The 21,933-nt window shown below is 38.1% G+C and overlaps 1 protein-coding gene across 7 annotated transcripts in view; it reads right to left on the bottom strand.

Annotated features, from left to right (window-relative positions):
• ATAD2B (ATPase family AAA domain containing 2B) overlaps positions 1–21,933 on the bottom strand; it is an 83,274-nt gene that overhangs the window by 6,692 nt on the left and 54,649 nt on the right. For 3 of the 7 annotated variants that reach the window (XM_035560215.1, XM_050709479.1, XM_050709478.1), the window contains exons 24-26: positions 17,252–17,389; positions 2,342–3,037; positions 579–706 (exon numbers count right to left, since the gene is read on the bottom strand). In XM_035560215.1, coding sequence (XP_035416108.1) covers positions 579–706; positions 2,342–3,037; positions 17,252–17,389 — 962 coding nt within the window. Of the gene's footprint in view, positions 1–578; positions 707–851; positions 1,166–2,341; positions 3,038–13,571; positions 14,777–17,251; positions 17,390–21,933 lie in introns of those variants that run through there. The other 4 variants (XM_050709480.1, XM_035560218.2, XM_035560221.2 and 1 more) reach the window with 4 other exon arrangements.

Here is a 21,933-nt window from a genome sequence, read left to right as displayed (position 1 = left end):
CAAAGAAAGTAACATCTGTAATCCACAGCAAGTGGGGTCTAAATTTCATAGTAGGTCAAGCTAGTTTCTACTACAGAACGCAGCAAATTCTGTTGCAACTTTGCTTAAACAAACAAAACTGAAACAAAATTAACTAGCAGGAGTTCGATCTATAGTGCCAAAAGATCAGCACAAATTCCAATTTTCTTTCCAATCCACTAACAGTTCTTTCCACCAAGTATACGTCCACGGGGAGGGAGACAATGATGTTAACTCCCCATTACCAGGCACCCAGCAGTTCTTCAGCTACTGACATGTCCAATTAACACACAATTGCAGCTTTTGGAGAAACTCTTAAAATAGTGGACTGCTGTGCCATTACTGTATTTGTAAAGGTAGTAATGATGAGGAAATTAGGATTCAGCAGGTTTATTAACTTTTCAGTCAAGAACACTGATTGACAAATCATCTTTAAAAGTTACTGCTGCCAAAAAACTTGTTCATGGTCAAAAATAAAGGAAATCTTGCTTTATAACAAAGGAAGGGAACGTTTTCCATTGAGCCTGTTGGCAATCCAATTTATTTTTCAGTTCTATTACCTTTAGTCTGTCATGGTCAACAACTACAGAGGGTAAGGGATCTGATGGTTCCCCTGGGACATGCTCCAGAGTTGTGGCTTTTGACAGTTCCACAGTGACTTTTCGAGTTTTCTTACTTTTCAACATACCTGTAATTTAAAAAAATAAATAAAATTGATCTTGCTTGGATTTTGTGAACTATGCAAGCATGATGATTCTGCCGGTGCACGTTATTTATCAGCCTCACAGAACTCTCAAGGTTTATGAGTGAACAAAACCACAGCTCACAAAGCACAAATGAAACTCATCAACTTTAAAACTTAATTCTGAAATCTCAATAGAATATTGAACATCACTGAAAAAGTTTCTCCTCATTTCTAATTAACAATGTCAAATTACACAGCTTCTAAGAGAAGTTCACATATTAAGCTAAGTCCCAAAGTCTTTCTTCATAAGTAGTTCAAAATTCTCATTTTTCTTTCCAAAGCATCCCATGTCTTCATCATCACAGTAATCCAAACATCTGCTCTACTCCTGAAACGTCACGCTTTGGTGACACATTTCTGTCTTCTTCCACCTCTGTATTAAAGCTGCTGTCCAGTCCTGTTCTGGAGAACAAAATATTTTAAAGTTTTCTCCTGATTCTAGCCCTACCTTTATTCACTGTTTTTCTCCTTCTCAACTATTTAAAATGCCTTTTTTTTTTCCTTAAGGAGCCCTCTTTCCTCCCCATTACTATAATACAGCTTTAATGTATCCAAAATATACGTATTAAATTTTGAGATGTAATGGCTCTAACATATACCATACTCTTCTTCTGATATCCTTAGGAGCTTTCCTCATCTATGCTCCTTACCCTTAGAGAAAATGCGTGTACACACACAGACACCGTGTATGTAGTGATATTCTCGTAATTCCTATCTCTCATTAAAGCTAATTTATTTTGTAAATCTCAGCACCCACTTTTGAAGTAAAGATTTCATTCTTTTACATAATTCTGAAAAGCTAATTAAAAAGGCAATCACGCATAAGGCTCTTATTTCTCTTCCCTGAGGAAACTACGTCTCTTTTCTTCAAAGGACATGGTCCCTTCTTTTATGCACCACCAGGATTTCCCTTCTCTTTCTCTTATCTTTTCACTGCACTATTAACTGTGTTGACTGTAAGTCCAGATATCTACTCCATTAGATAAACAATGGTGTATCTGGCTTTTCCTGTAAGTTAAACTGCTTTAACTTTTGCTATGAGCACTCTTTTTTAAGGAAATACCACAGAATCACAGTGAAGGGGCTCACAAGGATTCAGGACTACATATATTCTGTAATTCTGTGGGTTATGATCTAACATCAATGACACTTTTATCATAAATCTCCACCTCAAAAAAAATCCAAACATGTGACATATGGATAAAAATTTATATCAAATATATCCTATAGACCAAAGCATGTATCATATAGGTATTTACCTGCGTTGATAATAGTTTATAAATCTTCCATTAGAGTTTAAATAATGTTATCTCGATAGTTACGATACTTCTCTTTAAGCATACAAACCCAGAATATTTTAAGTATGGAGATAAACTTACTTGCTTAAAGAGAACATTACAGCAAGTCAAGGGTGGGCTTCCTATTTGTTTATATGGAATTAAATTTCATAAGCATAGTGAAAGTTTCACATAAACAGCAGTTTATAAAATATTGCATTATAACAACTTAATATGTTAAAATTAAAAACATACACATTTAACATGGATACTAAAGTAACAGAATTGAAACAAGCTATACCTTCTTTATCTGCTTCAGCATCTTTAGTCTCAACGTCTGTGCTCTGTAGTGCTTTTTGATTATTGCTGCAGTGTGGTACCTCAGCTTTCACGAGATCAGCTCCTTGGCTTTCACTGGAAGCTTCTGTTTTCCCCTTTGGCTGATCTTCAGATGAAGATTTTTGCTTGTTACTAGATCCATAGCTGTTGTCATTGGTTGAAACAGCATCAACGGATTCCATTTTACCATTGTGACATGCTGGAACAGGCATACCCTCTAAGCTGCGTACAGATGTCTCTCCATTTAAACGGTTCCCTTTCAATGTCGAGTCCTTCCTTAAATCCTTTTGAGTATTCAGGGTAACACTGTCAGTTATTAACAGAGATTCATTTGAGCTCTCTTCTTCTGTGGATGCAAAATTGTTTTCTTTTCCTGACGTCCCATTGTTAAGCCTCTGCTCTGCATCTATATCCATAATATCACAAGAGGATTCATCATTTGTCATAGAGAGGTCTCCTGTTTCCTCCCCATTCTCCTCAATGCAGTCAGCGCTGATCTCTAGCTCTCCATTTTCCAGCAATTTACTGTCTTCTCCGTGGTTTTCATCATCGGCAAATTTTGCGTCATCTTCATCTTTCTTTAAATTATTGACTTTCCTCTTCTTAATAATGCCTTTGCCCCACTGTGAGCGCCGTCTTGACTTTCTCCTTATTCGAACTGAATTATAAAGGAAAAAAGAAAACAAAACTTTTAGATGTACAGGTACCTCCCCTTAAACAGACTAGTATATTAGAATATGCTGTAATATGAGGCAAATGTGTTCACAGTTCAAAGAAAAAGTCAGCTGTTTTTTGACTTCAGTGTGATCAAATTAGTACAGATTCAAAGGACTTTTAGAAGTACAACTAGTTGCATACAAAACTCTTACTGTAGCTCGTTTCCATAAACAGTCTTTCCTACTTAATACATTTCATATTTACCCATTTGCAGGTAAACCACTAGAAGAAAACAGCAAAGCAATGATGTAGAACTCAGTCACTCGCATTTGGGTAATGCAGAATTTAAAGACCCTATTGTCATTTTCCCTTTTCACACCACCAGCTATTCGAAAGCATTACAAAAGGAAACAGATGGAAGTGCAATGTGTGAACTGACAGATAATTTGGGTTGGAAGGGACATTAGGAAGTCTCTGGCCCAACCTTCTGCTGAAAACAGGGCTAGTTAGCTATGAGGGCAGACCAGGTTGCTCAGGGCTTTGTCCAGTCACATACTGAAAACCTTCCTGAATGCAGATTAGACAACGTCCATGTGTCCTGTACCAATGCACAACCATTGTGTGAAAAGGTTTTTTGCCTTTTATCTGGTCAGAACCTCTGATTTCCATCTATGACCAGTGTCAATTCGAAGACATCTTCAGTTATTAGATCAGCTACAGAATAACCCTCTCCTCCATCTCCCATTCTCCTCTGTACTCAAGCTCATTGCAAAGACAAAATGTGGCTTTTGAGAAATGAGGATTTTTGTTTTAAATCCAGACCATTTTAGCAACCCAGTACAAAGCAAGACCGCACAAACATCTGCATTTACGCAGTGAGTCTGTATGCAGAAGGGGAAACATAGCTTCTTAATCTAGTCTCATCACCAATGCCTCCCCATACATACAACTCGACTTGAAGCAACTTAGGCACGTGATCCTTTTTTCATTACTCTTGCATCCTTACTTTTTCACTTTTGCTTTTTCCAATGCATGCTTCCTGTGCCTTTTAAAAAAAATCACCTAACAAGCTTCTCAGAAAAAGTCCGTCCCCAATCCCAACCTATTTACAGAGATACAACAACCAGAGCACCAATCTGAAAGAGGTCTTGGGGCACGCTTGCAGTACAGTCAGAAAATACAGAAGGAGAACCATTCAAACCTAATACCGTTGTCAATGTCCTCTGCAAGAGCACTAAGACACAGCTCAGAAGACTAAGAAAAGGACTGGGAAAAACAGAAACTTCTATATTCACATTCAAGTTACGATGCAGACTGCTGGTGTTTTTGCAAAGTTGCAGTCAAGTGTTTATAACTGAAAATGCTAGCCAGCAGTTAACAGATTAACAACTTCTACTCCGTTTCAAAATCAACTATGCTGAGCACCTCCATAACGTTCGTGCTATTTGTAAGTTCCTTTGATTTATGGGGTATTAAGTCACAGATCTGTGTCTGCCAACTTCACACCGAGTTACAAAGATCCGTGTTTACTGCACAGCTTTGAGGATACAAGCACTATGCAGGTACAAGTGGTGAGAATTAAATTACAGAAGCTCAAAGAAGTACAAGTATACTTCAGACCTTCCTCCCCATATGTAAGCAGGTAGTTTAACTACTACATTTAGGAATAAATTTTAACCTTTTAAAAGCTATCTAATGGAACAATCACATTGCAATAAAACAGTTTCATTTGGAGCACGTATTTATTGTTACAAATAATCTTAAGAACTGTAAGAATTGAGGGGAAAACCCTCTTTTTCCAGCTACTTTGGAGATTTGATAGCAGCTTCTACAGTCAGTTTCACTGCTTTATTGGTGATGAACCACAACCTGTTCACGTAACTTATCAGAAGCTAACAACCTCTCCCTTTATTCGGCAAGAGATTTTCAGCAATCACACACACAGTAGATCTGAAACTAAACACATGGATTAATAAACTTACAGACAAAAAAATCCCCTATTAGGCAATGAGCTTATCCTCGGGTCAACTCCAAAGATGGACAAATAAAACACAGAACAGAAGAGTTTTCTCAAGGGAATGTAACATGTCTTCAAGTGTATAAATTAGTAAGGAAGTTGGAATTTTATAGATCCAATGATTTTGGCTTTTAGGGTAACTTCGCTATAAGGTGGCATTTATCATTATTGGTGACTTATACTTTAAAAATGCCCATTTACTGGTGCAACTATTTTTTCCATCTGCAACCTCTACCTGAGAGCCTGTATTTGCTTAAGTCCCCAGGCACATTCCTAAAATTCCTAAGCATGTGAGAAATCAGAGTAAAATGGAATTATTTATTTATTACACATTTCATCAAGTATCAAGTCTTCCTAAATGACAGTCAGCAAGTCCAGCTAACTCTCACTCTCATGCAAACTATTCAAATGTAAGTTACAGGCCTTTTCACAGTTGTGCAAGTTGCTTTCATTGTTTTTAATTAGGACAAAGCAAGAAGTGTCTCAAGAAGATCTCCTCCCAGGAGTTCTGAGGTTTTCTATTTTACGCTGCATAAAAACCAGTGAACGCAGGAAATATTTCATCCACCTCATCAAAGTATGCGCACAAAGCAGAGCTTTGATTGAAACACTGCTATTATTACAAAACTGGTCTTTATGTCACAATATTCAAATAAATTTATACCTACAGCCAACCGCTGCGGTTTAGGAAAGAAAACAGCTTTTCATTGACAGATACTGCAGAATACGCCCTCTTCTCATTGACAGATACTGCAGAATATGCCCTCTCAACGTTTAACAGTTTTTGTACTGACAAATGCAGTAATCTAGTTTTGGTTTTCACCCATGTTTAGTCAATAGCATTTGGTTAGTGCCAAAATTTTTCCTTCCCAGACTCTTACAGTTATTTTAAGGAAGTACTATCGTCACCTGAATGGCCCAGACCTGTAACCAACACTTCAAATATCCTTTTTTTTTTTTTTGTCTGTATGCTTCTAAGAATCAACCTTTTCTCCTGACACTCAGATAAATAAATGCTTTCCTCCTTTCAACCACTTCCATTCCAGCCACCAAAGCCTTTTTTCTTCAGGTTTTCATAAATGTACCTAAATCTCAGATTTGAGTTCATTTAACACAAGCTCAGGACCTCAGTGAGGCTGATAATCCCCTACCTAAGTACACCTTTGAGTATGTTCTCCAGTTTTTACTTTCCTGACCATACCAAAAGTAGACCTCTGGTCCTAACATACAAAGCGTCCCTTCAAAAGGGCACCTTTTCATTCTGTTCTAGGCTGTATTACTGCTTTCTACAAAGCAATGCCTTTTGGGATATGAGAAGAAATTTTGGTTCCAGATCCTTAGCACCCTTAATGTTGTTACACTGATTTTCTTTCATACACGATGCAGGCAAAGGCTTGGCTCTTACAGTTTTCTTCTTTCAGAGGACGAGTGAAAACTCGAGCAAATAATGCAGTATTTAAAAAAAAAAAAAACCACCAGCAGTCTTTATGTCCTGCCCAACTCCCCGAGTAGAACTAAGAGTCTAGTATGAGTAGCAAGGGTGTTGAATTGAGCAGTGACTCATGGGACCAAATGTAGAAGTCTGCACCAGATTTCATTATCCACATTCTCTTTACATTCACTACAAAGAAAAAGGCACTACTGAAAGAATAACACAGACTTGAGAAACAACGGTTCAGTAAAGAAGGAGCTACCAAAGAGTAACACCGATACAAAACTAAAGGGCAAATGTTCATGGTTTGCTGCTAAATAATAAACTTAACCTGGAGTCCCCTCTCCTTCACTTTAGTGTTTATCTTCTGCAAAACTGTAAACCATCAAGAGCAGAACCACTTTTTAGCCTGTATGATTCATGACACATTGAAGTTCTCAGTAAGTAACAGAACAGGTAATGGATTACAGAAGAAAAACTAGGAGTTAACTTTGTAAAAAAAAAAAAAAAAAAAAACTAGCAGAGCATATACAATTGCAAGTTAATGCATTAACACCTTTTCAATTATTCCTTTTAAAACTACTCATCTGAAATGTATCCATTGATACCCAATCTTTTGGCACTATTTGTGCCAGAGGCAGTAGAAATACTATTGTCAGAGGAATCCTGCTTTTTAGAACTGAGTTTCTATAACTCAAACTATTATAATACCAATTATTCACACATGAATACGTTCACTTGCTTTCTGAATTGTGGAACTCTTCTCTATAATCTTCACGTAACCTCTATAGATTTGCCAAGGGGATCCTCACATCAGTTCTAGCTTCTTTCTGGTTTGCTTTTTCTGTAAGTCATTAAAAATTCTGTATGAACTGGGGTAATGACAATAAATACCTGTTCGACCACAAATCATGTACATTTTACTTGGGTTCACATGAGGCTGATGTCAAAAATAACCCTTCCCCACTCATTAATTTGTGCTAAGCTGCATAGTCTATGCAGACAGCATTTTAAATAAATAAAATTTAATTAATTACCGAATACAAATTTACCATACATTTCCTTAAGCAATAAGTCGGGTTTCTCAATTCTTCCATTCCTACCTTGAGACCCTGAATCTGATGGAAGATCTCTAAACTTAAGGCAGATAGCATTTTGTGCAGAGGTGGCCTCCCAAGACTATAAAAGAAATTACACACTTACTTCCGAAGCACTAGTCCTCTAAACTCAAGTGAAATGAAACGTGTAGCGGACTTTCAGGAATCCTGAATTCTTGCCCACTGACAGGTTCTGCTTCAGGATTTTCATGCCAGATAACATCAATGATTTTCATGCCAGATAACATCAAGTAATGACAACATCTGGTGAAATAAGCATCCCTGGCCTCTACGGTGCGCTTCAACTCTGTCCAGAGCAAAGCAAAGCTCATCGATATTAAAAAACAAAGTCCAAAATTCTTCCCATAATCCTGAATTACTTCCACAACACCTAAAGGTTACTGTCACCTTACTGTTTGGTACAGTCTCAATAAGAGACTTAAAAAATATGGGTGCATGGTACAAAAGCTTTAGAGTTGAGGTGTATCCCCTTCTGTCACACAAGCGCATCAGTACAGCGACAAAGCTGCAGACTACACAGAAGTCAAGTTGGGAAAGGAACTAGATGTAATTAGAAGATTCAAAGATTGTAAATCACTAACAAGCAAGTCTGCTGCTTTAATGTGGATAACTAATGAGAAGATGTAGCAGCTGAAGCAGCTAAGTTTCTCTTGAAACTTCTGTAGTTTGACTGTTACCACGTACTGAGTGTAGTACAGTATTCGTGGAGGCTAACAAATTCTCTTTATGCTGCAGAAAAGCAGACCTTACATGCCTCTGCACTGCTTCAAAATCCATCAGACAAATGTGATCAAACGTCACTAAATGATAAAATTCACATCCATCAAACAGTAGATTCTCTGTTGTTACCTTTATTGCATAAAGGATTGCCGGGAATTAAAATCCAATAATGATTCTCATAGCAAAAAAGATCACCATGGATCTAGATTTTGTGTCTTTGGCATCAAGAACCACTTGAAGCAAAACATTTAATCTTTTTCTTCTGTGACCAAAACCTTAAAGTTCTTTCTGATGTCTGGTGCATAAAGTAACTTAAAACCTTGAGAAAGCACTTAAAACCAACAATTTGCTCTCTTTTATGCAGCATCCAGGGTATACATATATATACACGTCTCTATGTAAGTTCCACAGTAATTTCACTGCTTCCAGTAGTTTTATGTTCCTTACCAACGGGCACTGAATAGTCCACTTGAAAGCTCTGGAGTTTTAAGTCACAAAGTCCCAAACTGTAGTCAGAGATAAGCAGCAAGAAAGAACAGAGCACAGCTCCACAATGGCTTAAAAAGCAAAATGAGGTGCCAGCTTCCACTAACACACAAAGCCATTTCTCCCTCCAAAGCCAGCTATAATATTTCTACCTCATCTGTACTTGCACTACTGTTCCTGCAGTAAAACAGATAAGGGAACTAATCTGCCTCTAAGTTTGTATTTTTTCCTGGGTTAGTTTTCAACATCTTCAGTTCCCAAACTGAGCTATCCAGCTCTTGAACGATGGTTTAAAGGAGGTGGTTGGAATATGCAGCCAGTGAAAAGCAAGATAGTACCTTTACTACTAACCTGCAGCTTGGCATGACTGTGGAACTAACCCCTAAGAGCTATATGATTTTCTTCCTAGACAGAAAGTATGAGGATACTCAAGGCACAGACCTCAAAAATATATATAAAAAAACGACAGAACAACTACATGCAACAGCTTAACATGCATGATCATCAACAGCACATAAACTGTTACACGAACTACTTGAAGAACCTAGGCACTTCTCAACAGGGGTCAAGTTCCATAAGGAGGAAATGAAGCATGCTTCCCAAAATAAACTTGGCTGCAGCACCCCCAGTATTTCCTCATGCAAGCGAGCTGTTATCCCCTACCATTCCCTTTAACACACTCAACACAAGCCCTTCCCAGTATTTCTCAACACCCTCTCCCAGTATCTTCTGTTCCACCCCCAGCTGAGTAGGATGACCCCCCACATCTCAGGTGTACATGCTCTGCCTGGCCAACATGATCTTTTAACCCATCAGCTAACAAGGCAAGGCAGAACAGGTAACTACCATTTTCAATCTATAGCCTTTTCCGTCAGGAGATGCATAGATTTATCCAGCTATCAATTTTCACAAAACCTGCAGGAATCTAATCTTTCAGACCTCAACTCCTGTCAAATCTGTCTGAACCAGGCTAAATGATTCAGAAGTTATTACAGGAGCAGAGATGGACAGAAAGGATAGGTATTATTTTCTTGGGAAACCAAGCTAAAAATATAATTTACATGAAACCATCAGAGTAATTATGTTAGCTAAATACATGACAAGACAGTCACATCGGAAGATTAAAAAGAAAAATGAAGTCAGAAGAGAAGAGACAATCAGATTAATATCACCCGTAGAGATCAGTTTTAGACATTCCACCTCTATAGCTCTGCTCATTTTCCCTCTGCTGAGTAGCTTTTTACAATAGCAACTATTATAGCTATTTACATTTTCGGTACGTTTAGGAAGTTCTTAAGGATTACTGAATGACATCTTCCCTGCTGCAAGAGAGCCATGAACAAACACAAGGTTATTCTGCAACTTCAACACTGTAGGGAGGAAGTTTGTGCAGACAAAGCTCAGAGCTGAAGCTGGCCAGTACCATGGGGGACAACAAAAAGGGCTTTTTAAATTATATTAACAACAAAATGAGGACCAGAGATAACTTTGGTCTGTTCCTTGACGAGGACAGTCACTTCACAAATAGGGACACAGACAAAAAAGAGACACTTAAAGCCTTCTTCGCTTCTGTCTTCAACACTGATGATGGGCCCTGGAACTTCTATGTTGGAGGTCTGTGACTGAAGGGACAATGAACTCACAATCAACTCCAAACTCGTGCAGGATTTGCTACTCCAGCTGGATGGATATAAGTCTACAGAGCCTGACTGGATTCATCCAAGGGTACCCAAAAGAGCTGGCTGATGTCATTTTAAGACCTCTCTCAATTATTTTTCCAATAGTCTTGGGAATCTGAAGAGATTCCAGGTGACTAAAAGCTGACGAATGTCCCAGTTTTCAAGAAGGGCAAGAAAGAAGACCATGGTAATTAGAGGCCTGTCAGTCTCACTTTGATGTCTGGTAAAATTATGGAGATTTTTCTGGGAGTTATTGAAAAACACAAGAAAGACAACACAGTCATTGGTCATTGCCAGAGGTCCACAATGGGAAAGTCCTGCTTAACAAATTTCATTTCCTTTTATGACAAGTATCCAGTTGACCAAAGGAAGCCAGTTGATGTCATCTTTTGGGTGACCAACTGGCCATCTTTTTGCTGACTAATGGGTGAACAACTGGCTGACAGGTCAGGCAAAAAGGCTTATAGTAAGTGGGGTTACATAAGGCTGGTGGCCAGTCAGTAGGGTTCCCCGAGGCTCCATTTCAGCATCAGTTTTCTTTAATGATTTCATAAATGACTTGGATGCAGGACTTGAAATCAGACTAAGTGAGTTTGTCGATGATATTAAATTGGGAGGAGCTGCTGACTCCCTCTAGGGTAGAGGCCTTGCATAGAGACTTTGACAAATTAAAGGGCTTGGCAATCACTGACCACAAAGTGTAACAAGTGCTGGATTCTGCAGCTGGGATGGGGTAATCCCAGGGATATGTACAGACTGGGGGGACAAGAGGCTCAAGAGCAGGCCCACAGAAAAGGATCTGGGGGGTCTGGTTGATGGCAAGTTGAATTTAAGTCAAACGTGTGTTCTGGCAGCCAAAAGGGCCAGCCATATCCTGCAGTGCATTAAGCAGAGCATTGCTAGCTGGTCAAGTGAAGGGATTGTCCAGCTCTGGTCTGCGCTGGTGTGGCTTCACCTTGAGGTGAGGTGTACAGTTTCGGGTGCCAAAATGTAAGAAAAACATAAACGTAAAACTATTAGAGAGAGTGTCCAAAGGAGGGTTACAAAGATGGCGAAGGGTCTGGAGGGGAAGGCGTTTGAGGAGCGGCTGAGGCCCCTTGGTTTGTTCAGCCCAGAGCAGAGCAGGCCGAGGGGAGGCCTCATGGCGGCCTGCAGCTCCCTCACAAGGGGAGCGGAGGGGCAGGCGCTGAGCTCTGCTCTCTGGGGACAGCAGCAGGACCCGAGGGAACGGCATGGAGCTGGGACAGGGGAGGGTCAGGCTGGGTGTGAAGGAAAGGTTCTGCACTGAGAGGGTGGTCGGACACTGGCACAGGCTCCCCATGGAAGCAGTCCTGGCACCGAGCCTGATGGAGTTCAAGAACCATTTGGACAATGCTCTCACAGACATAGAACTTCCTAAAAATCAAACCCTATGTGGAGCCAGGAGTGGGAACTCCATGATCCGTGTGGGTCCTTTCCAACTCACAATATTCTGTGATTCTCTGACTTTAATCTCACAAGCGTAGGACAGGCTCCTACCTTGCATGAATTAAAATGACACATTACAAAATTATTTTCTATCACAGAACTGAAAGGCTGCGGTTGCTGGTTGTTTATTGCGTCAAGGAAGCAAAATAAAAAGATATGAAGAAAATAAACAGTTGCAAACGGAAGTGAAGAAACGGGCATCTGCAGACAAAAACATTGCACAAGCTCTTTAAACAATTTAAAGCAAACATTGCCAAAGTTTTCAGATGGGAGGAAGGAGTAAGATATCTAAAAGGTCTGAAAACTTTTTATTGCATTACCAATTTGTACCACTTATGGTAAAAAAATAAAACTCAGAAAAATATCTTTTCCACAAAATCTATCTTTTCACCATGTTTATAAAAAAAACAGTGATAACACTTGCAGGCAAACCTTGTTCTTAAGAGACACTGAACAATCTTGGATTACTGAGTTAGAATGAGATGAATAACAAGTGAATATAAAAAAAAAGCACTGATCAGGTAAATTGCGAGACTGCCTTCCATCAGAGCAAAAAGACATTCAATAAATTCAAGAGGCAGAGTATTTAATAGTGATAAAAGAAAATTTCTTTGCCACTAGGTACCACTGCCTCCAAAAGTTTGATGGGATTCCAAAAAAGAATTAGGCAGACAAGATTTATAAGAACACCTACAAATTCACTAAATGGGATTTAAAATTAGAAAAATTACAAAGCCTATGGGTTTAAACAACCATTAACTAACTCAGAATTGGTTAAGATGGTATTTTCTTCAAAATGAGGCAGTCCAAGTAATTTTTATTTCTCAAACGTTTGCAGCTTCCTTTTGAAGCATCCAGTTGAAGCCAGTGTCAGATTCAGATCGAACTACTCTCCATCCAGAATGCGTACTCCTAAACTACCAAGAAAAAAAATGATTAAAAAAAGAGACACTTGTCTCAACTCTGAGTAAAGATGTCCTCAAATTCCACAAAAGCTTTTTTAATAGTGTTTGTCAAGTCGCAGTACCTGCCTCTGTCTCAGGTGTGTTCTGAGAATTAATCCGAGTCAAATCCCTTTTCTGGAGAGCAGGAGAAAAGAAAACAGTAGCATAGTATGGGATTCATGGTTCTGGCAAGACATTAGCAGCTACTGCAATTTTAATGTTAATACCTGGATGATTTAACATGCAGCACTCACATTCTGTGGTAACTGACACAGAACTAGGCAAAAATGGAGAAAGTTAAAATAATAAAAATCTTAGGGCATCTGGTCTGCCATGTCCCTTGGTAAGACACTGCTACAGTCATATGAATGCCTGAAGTACAACAATCGCTGACATCACTGTATCAGAGAGGTCAAAAAAAGAGAGTAAACCGATCAAAATCAGACAAAGACTGAAAAAGAAATGGCTTCTGAGAAAGATTACAAAAAGACCTTTTTCCTTTCTAAAAATCTTTTGGAAAGACACTGCCTCCAAACAAACAAAAAAACCAACCACTTCCTTTCCATTATAAAGTAGAACAACATATTTTGATATAAGAGCAAGGATCGCCATTTAGCTCAAACCACAGAAGAGTGTGCAAAATATTATTTATCTGGAAACTGTTTTTTTTTTGCAGCAGTTTATTTCCTTGTTAGATCTCCCTGCAGTTCTTTCTACAGAGACCACTAATCACTTTAATTATTGGGAAAAGTCAGTGTAGTGTTTACTTCATATTTCATAAAATGAATTTTATCTAAAACTTTTTTTTTTTTTTTAAGAGTTCACATAACACAATACATTCTATTTTTTTTCTTGCTGCAAATGCAATTTTCACATGGACCAGCTATCATATTTATCATACTGCATGAAAGACATCTCCTCTGCGAGGAAAACAAAATCTGCAGTCTATCACTACAGTATATTATTGTTGAATACTGCAAAAAAAATGATAAGAATGGAAAAATCAAATCTTCCCCATACAGGTTAGTTATATGTAACATTTACAGAAGGAACTGCAAGAAAATCAAATAATATGCAACATACTCCATCTACTGGCAAGACACAGTAATAGGACAAATTTTTACTATACAGCATTATAACAATTAAAGAGATACTGATGTTTTACATGCTGAAGTGTACCTAAATCACTTAGCACTTATTAATTTACCAGACGTCCAAAATTTCACATTGCTGATAGTTTCTTTTTCCACGCATACACACAAAGGCAAAGCCAGATTCCTCTCACAGGTACCCAGTGACAAGAGACAACAGGCCCAGATTGAAAAACAAGACATTCAATTTCAAAGAAAGAAAAAAAACATTGTGATGGTGACCAAGCACTAGAAAAGGTGGTGCGGGCATGTCATGGAACCTCTATTCTTTGAGAAACTCAAAACAAAACTGCCCTGCTCAACCTGCTCTGAGCAGGGGAGTTGGACCAGATGATCTTCAGAAGTCACTCCCAACCATAGCAATTTTATGATTCTTTGATCTTACAACTACTTACATCAGGCTTTTGACATACGTCCCATTGTGTGCTTCCATCAGAACATTTCTCAAAATATGCACTTTTCTCAAAATATGCAGTCAATACTGATAAATTTTAAGTCATCTGTGGCAGAACTCTCCCAAATGAATTCTTGGCAACTTCTAGTAATGTAATACTTTTAAAACTCATTTGTACTGTAATACATAACCCACCACAGGTGTTACTTCAACAAGGGATATGGAAGTTGGGATATGGAAGTTGCAGATTAAATTTAACTCAGGAACATTTATCACCGTGTCTTCAAATAGAACTACAGATCTTGTGCCACATTTCTGATAGCCCATATGGTCTAATCAAATGAAAAAAAATAAAATATATTTAGCAAAATTAAATACATCACAAAACAATAGTTAACTACAAATCTAAATAATATTACATACAAAATACGTAATCTCAAAAAGCAAACCAAAACTAAATCCCATTCTTTACTGTATTATCCCTGAAACGTAAACAGGGATTTAAAATGGGTGAGGCTGCTACGCTATCTGTAATCCACAGTGTTTCTAGAGAAGATGCCTGACAATCATTTCCTTTTGAGGCTCTCAAGCACTTCATCTGAATTGACTTTTTTAAAGCTGTTTTCTAAAATACTGTAAACAAAGCTCCTAAAGAAATACTTTCATCAAGAAAATAATGTTACTGTTGACAATTAAAACCAACAACAAACACTAGACCAGGACCAAAAAAAAACCATTACCTAAGGAAAAAAAAAGAATTCAAATTCAAACATATATATATATATATATATATATGGAAAAAATAGAAAGGAAGATTTTAGATTTTCGTAATTATTAATTGGAAAGCAAAGCTTTTATCCCATGTAACTAAAATACATGAATAGCTGTCCTTGTTCCTCTGCTTCTGTAATGCGTTTTAGTCTTCAAAAATCTTAGTTCTTCACCACATTCTCCACCTCTAAATCATCTCTGTTCTGAAATCCCTTCTCTAAATTACCCCATTCCATTTACACATTTGCAATCCATGTAATTTGCTGCTCTTTGAGCTCCCTTACCATCAGCCCTGTTATGTTCTTACTCTCTCCTAGCTCCTTCCTCCAACCCCTCTTCTAGACTGTTTCTCTTCCAAGTATTTCTGTCTCTATTGACCTTACCAGATCAGTCTTTAAGCGTGCCCATATGCTACCTAAATCCCTTCTGTAGATTTCTGACTGCTCATCAGTTCCTGGTTCTCCTTCTTGATTACTACATGTACCACACCACTCTTACAGTAGCCACCCTGACCAGACTCGTCCTTAAAAGGCAGATTTTCATTTGATTGTATTCCCAAACATCACTAAGCCTCAAATTTTGTCTCATAATCTACCTCCCCAAAATACTAGCAGAAAGGGTGCCTTAACACTAGCTCCTTTTCTGTTTATAAACAGGAAAGTTGGCAAGTTCCTTCACTTGATGGCTCTAGTCTTCAAACAGTCACCACTGAACCCACAACACTAGATGAAGAATAGCAGAGGCAGAAGAGCTTCTTTTTAATACAACAGTAACCACTAAAAGCTGCCCTCTCTTCCAGAGAGATGTCCACCTTGGAGGTGTACAACCACTCCTGTTTGCTGCATAGCACCCACAGACAGGAAAGATCAACCGGAGTTAACGATCTCCATCTTGGGTTTCAGAGCAAACTAAGAACATTGAGAACCCCTTCTCTTTGTTTTGCCAAACAAATGCATAGCTTTGATCGACATCATCAATATATTATGTATCAATTTAGTCGAGCCGTAACTCTGTACGGTTGACTTTAATTCCTTTAGCAGAAAAAAATTACACTTGTAGGAAATAAAATTATACACCTGTAATTAACCTATCTGACATCAATGCTATCATTTATATACAAACAACATGCAGTTCTGGGCAGTTATCCCCATACCTAGAAACTTTCGTACAAGGAAAAAGCGTTACCAGGGTGAAGACAAAGACCAATAAAAATTTGATTACTCCAATCTATGTAGCAGTTTGCCTATTAAGCACCCATTTGATGTTTCTGTTAATAATAATAGATTCCCCATCTTAAGCAGGAAAGCCATGTATAACTATCAGTATGTCCCTCATATACACATTCTTGTGGACTTTATTTTCATCGAACAAAATTTACTGTATTTACCTGTTATAATCAACTCACCTCTTGAAAATAATTAGCAGTGCCTTCAATTACCTACAACACAGTTAAGCAGTCACACACTCCTCACAATTCTAGAGATTTTGACCAAGTAATTGGACTAATCCAGTAGGCTGCATCAAGAGTATCTTAACATCCTCCATTAATTGGTAGTGACTATTGAAAGCCAATTCCCATAAAGGAAAATACAGTTAAATTCATAACTGCTTTTCTAACTTTTAGCATAATAATGTATGCATTGCAGACACGAAGTGACTAGTGCATGTGACAGAGTATAATGCAACATGCAGATACATACCTGTCAATATATACATGCACTAAACAAATCTCAACACTCAACCAACAGATAAAAGCGATCACCTCATATTATACAGAAAATAGATTTTTTTTCCTTTAAAAATGTAATAAAAACATTATAAAAGGTTATTCTTTATTATGAAAACAGAAATCTTATTTCTTTCCAGCTTCTTGGGCAGAAATTTCCTACCTTCAGAAAAAGAGTGTTTCTTAAAATTCCATGTTTCATGCTTAAACTTACTTTTGGGCATAATCAGTAAGCATTAGTACAGACATGTGAAACGTTTGCCATTGGAGGTGTCTGCAATTTTGCACAATTTTCAACCAAAGTACTCACATGCACATTTATTTGCAGAGTTGGGCCACACCGTCATTGTGGGTTTTTGTTTGTTCCGAAATGCCTCTTCAACTCTAGCTTCTGTTTTCCGTACAGTGGAACCATGAGGATTTATTTGTTCTGCTGTTACTGATAAGCCTGCATACAGAAGATAACCATACCTATTTAAATAAACCAAGCTGAAAAAAATCTACTGAATTTTAAAAGAAAGTTGGAATACCATGCTGCAATAAGAACACATCAATTAATATTTAGTTGGACATTCAAAAGAAAGATTAGAATGAAGAATATTTGTTTTCTACTGACAAAACAACTTACTCGCTGCATGGTCTTAAAACTGTCAGCTCTGACGACTTAGAAAAATATGACTTTCTCACACTTGGGTCCCCAAAGATTGCACTCTTATCTACATTTCCTCTATAAAACAAATTCTTATTGACAGTTTCAATTTTTCTTAATTTTAACCAGACGATTTAAAATAAGTAGCAATTCATAATGGCATGGTATGCCGTGTCAAAAAGAGTATGTGAAGAGAAACTTGCACTGTCATCATGATCTATGTTATGTAAAATGGATCCACTTCAGAGTCAATACAAGCTCCGAGATTAAGGAAAATGTGATTCTGCTTTTAACAAAAAGTCTGTTGTTCTTTCTGTAATACAAGTTCATCTCATAGCTTCTAGTATTTTCCAAGCTTTTTAAATTCTAAAAATGTGTGCTTCATATTGGTTACGCACGTATTAAAGATACAAACATACTTCTGCAGTTTCATACTTCACTAGAATTTGCTATCCATCCACCACTATAAGTCATCTTAAATGTCATACCACATCTCCAAAAGTAGCCAGAACAAAATGACCAAGAGCAGGCAAGAAACTCTAAAACTGACAGAAGCAGAAATGAAAAGATCCACAAAGGAACTCTCACCTAACAGTTAACAGGTAAAGCACACGCTATTAGGTACTAGTAATACTAGAGTATTTTAAGCTACATATCAAATATATTTTTTTACTCAAAACACCCATCACTTCTACCTTGTTATCTGCTGGTTTCAACAAGAAGCTGCAAATTCCAAAATCTAGTATACATATTTTTTGATTTACCAACTTAGAATTTGTTATCCTTAGGTTTACACTCTTTCAACAACAGCACCTCATTTCTGTAATACAAGAACAAGAGATTCTAGTTTAACTTCTAGACACTAATTCTATTACACAGTTTATCATTTTGTTACACTGCAGTACTTTGAGACTGGTCACCAGTCCCAGTACTAAATAGAAAATAGAAGATCTGACAAAAGTATAGAAAAGGTACATCTATTCAATACATAATTCTGTTTGGAATTGTGGTGAAAAAAAAGCGATGCAGAAAATACCTTCCATTTTAAAGCTATGTACGATTGCTAAACAACTTGCCAAGATAATTGTGAAGAAAATGGATAGAGAACTTTTTAGCCTTATCTTCAGTAATTCTTGGAAATAAATTAAGAGCTAATAATTGGCACAATTCAGAAAATCACTGGCTTTCCAACTGGTCAAAGTTTAAAAAACCTACAATGTGTGTCAGTGGCCTTCTAAACTCCTCTGAGATCAGAAACACTTCAGAAAGTTGCCAGAGAATTTGTCAGTAGCCTCACAGAGATCAGCTTGCTCGATTCCATCCAAATCTCACATTGAATGTTGAAGTCCTTCCAAACTTAACCAAGAAAATGTTGGCCAAGATCTGAGTTTGAGGCATGTTCCTCCTGTCAAGAGGATAAGCTTCCTTTCTGATGGTCACATTCACCTACCCTGACTCAATCTCAAACTATAACACTACTTCAACCTCTTCTGAGCTGGTATTAATGCAAATTGTATACTCAGTCCATGAGCTGCTACTAGATTCACGTGGCAAATATCTGGACTTCCCCCCTCATAGTCCAACATAGGCATTTTTGCCCTTCTTTCACAAGGGTCCTGCTGGCAGGCTAAAAATTTTAATTCCAGTAAGGCTTTATGGTAAGATCCTTGAACAAGCTGAGTCCATACACCTATGCGGTGAAACATGGACACAAAGTCTCTTTTCTTCCATCAGACTTTACACATTAAAGGAAGGAATTAATCTTTAAAAGAAGATTAAGAGATGCTTAGGCTGCTCTAGGGTGAAAAAAGGCCCGTTGTACATTATACCGTGATGCTTACTCTCTCTGACCTCAGTCTCAACATTCATTTAAGGCCTTGCTTGGAAATCTCTTGTTTATATTAAAAAGAAGTACTTCAGCATTCAGTTACCCACACAGTCTTGTATACTAGTCACAAACAAGGCTGGCTGCCCATTTCAGCATGATTTCATTGGGTAGCTCCACTCAGGCAAACAGCCTGGTATGAGTAATGACCCTTGTATGTAGGTAACTGGTTGCACAAAAATCTTTGTCTACACTGCTTACACAATTTTTTTTTGGTTGGTTGGTTGTTTTTTCCCCCCCCAACTATTTCCACACTGAAACATTTCACTATTTCAAAGCACACTCTTATTGTGAAGCAGAGGAACGGAATGCCATCTGGGGATCACTCCTATACCTGGCCTTCTGGTAATCAATCCAACGAAGAAAACGGAAGTCCCTTAACAGCCTTGTGGACATCCAATCAAAAGCAGAAAATACAAGCATATGCCTTTGTTGTCCCTTGTGCTCTGAACAGGGTATATCAGAAGCCTAGAACAGTAGATGCATTGTGATTTTATGGGTCTATTGTCTTGCTGAGCATATTCTGTCAGGCAAAATGGGAGTAATAGCAAGGTTGATCAGTTTTCGCATGCCTTCCATCCACTACAACAACCAGTTCCAAGATTACATGCTTGAAGTGCTATCTTCTTGATGTTCTACATCACAGAATTTGACAACACTCATGCTCCAGGGATAGGACAATCTCTTGGGCTCGTCTTTCAGCTTGAGTTTTCCTCGTACCTCAAGAGCTGCATGTTTTTTCTTCATTCATAACCAGTTAATCTAACACATCTTCCATGCATTCTAAGTCTTCTGTCCTTGCCAATCCAGTATGTGTTCTTGGCCTTCTGCACTCTGCTGCTGGACCATCCAGGGCTCATTTGTTCATGAAATGAACAGAATGTAGTCCAAAATGACAAGCCTCTTTGAAACATGACTTGCAGGTTATCTGTGACACTGTAACAGCCTGTATGCCAATGTCTGAAAAGCACTTGGAAGCCCATCCACTGTCATGTGTCAGCTCTTGTCAGCCACAAACTGCTGCTGCTAGTCATAAACCTGTATCTGAAGGTCCACTTACCAGCATCAGACACCAACAGTACGCTTTTTCTGATGTAAAAAGTTCATAGCATGACAACATCAGCCTTAATTACAACTTCTAACACCCACCTCTTGCAACAGGATCAGCAGGTTTTGCCCCCAGAAGTTTGTATTATTTGGTCACTGCCACTAAAAGGAGGGCAGCATTCCAGTCAGCTCTTGGGAGGCTTGCAAGGAGCGACTACAAGCTATACAGTCACCCTCTGTAACAAAGAGCTCTTACACACAGTTACTTTTAACCTGGGAAGCAATAACCTTTTGCAATCATGGGGGACTCACAATGGATAATTAACTGAGCATAGCTCTCAGCGTGACACTAAGGCCAGAATTGTGAACAGTCTTATACTTTTAATAGAAAAGTACAGAAGAGAAAAGAAGGCATTATATTAGTTCAATTTTACAACCACGGTGAGTTACAATTGGTTCTCTTATCCACAATCCAAGACACACATTGGAAACTTGTACCGAATTAGACAAAAATGCATGACTGAATAGGAAAATAAAAGGAACTCTACCTGTTTAAACCTGAAGAAGAGAAAGCCTACGGAGACTTGCATAGTTCAAAGACATTTATTAATAAAGGGTCTTCAGTCTACTGACAAAAGTATTTCAGGAACCTGCAAACAGCAGTTAAGACTGGCCAAATTCTACCTAGAAATCAATGTGTTTTTTTTTTTTTTTTTTTAAACCGAAGCAAGAGCTGAAGCAGAAAACAACTTAGCAAGGCAAAGCTAGAATTACTGAAATCAGTAAGCCTTAAATCAGCACAAGTTTTGATTCTAATGTTATACTTCAGTAGTTTTCAACCTTTTTCAATTTTCAGAAAAAATTTCCAGGAGGTACAGAAACTTTCATGTAAATGAAGCCCTGCTGGCAGTATGTTTGGGTTTTCAATTACATCTTGTGGTCGCTTTAGAAGCCATCCACAGCCTTGGAAGTCTATAGACTACAAGTTGAAAACAACTGCACTGATTTAAACAAAAATTAAGTCACTGATATCCTCCAATGGTGGGAGCTCTATTTCCTGGTTTGGGACTAGTAGACTGTCAACCTCATTTTCCCCTCAGTGTGGACTTAACAGGTATTTCTTGATCCAAGAAGTCAACATAGTATCACCAGAAGTACTTTTGTGCACAAGCCAGGGTGAACAGAAAATCCACTGTTTTAAATGTCATTCACCTTGTTCTTACTTGTTACTACACTGCATTACATGGTGTTTTTAGAACACAGCTTTGGTGTCACCACATCTTCACTTAGCATAGCAGTCCTAATGTTTATCTGTTCACTGTGTTCAACAGTGATTTTTGTAGTAACAGGCAATCCATCCTTTACAAAAGGATTGTGCCGTACCAGACCAACTCACTTAGCTGGAAGAAGC

The sequence above is a fragment of the Cygnus atratus genome, chromosome 3 (genome assembly GCF_013377495.2).
Source record: "Cygnus atratus isolate AKBS03 ecotype Queensland, Australia chromosome 3, CAtr_DNAZoo_HiC_assembly, whole genome shotgun sequence".
In the NCBI taxonomy this organism is placed as follows: Eukaryota; Metazoa; Chordata; class Aves; order Anseriformes; family Anatidae; genus Cygnus; species Cygnus atratus.
The sequence above is the reverse complement of the archived record's forward strand: the minus strand, read 5'-3'. Positions and strand labels throughout refer to the sequence as shown.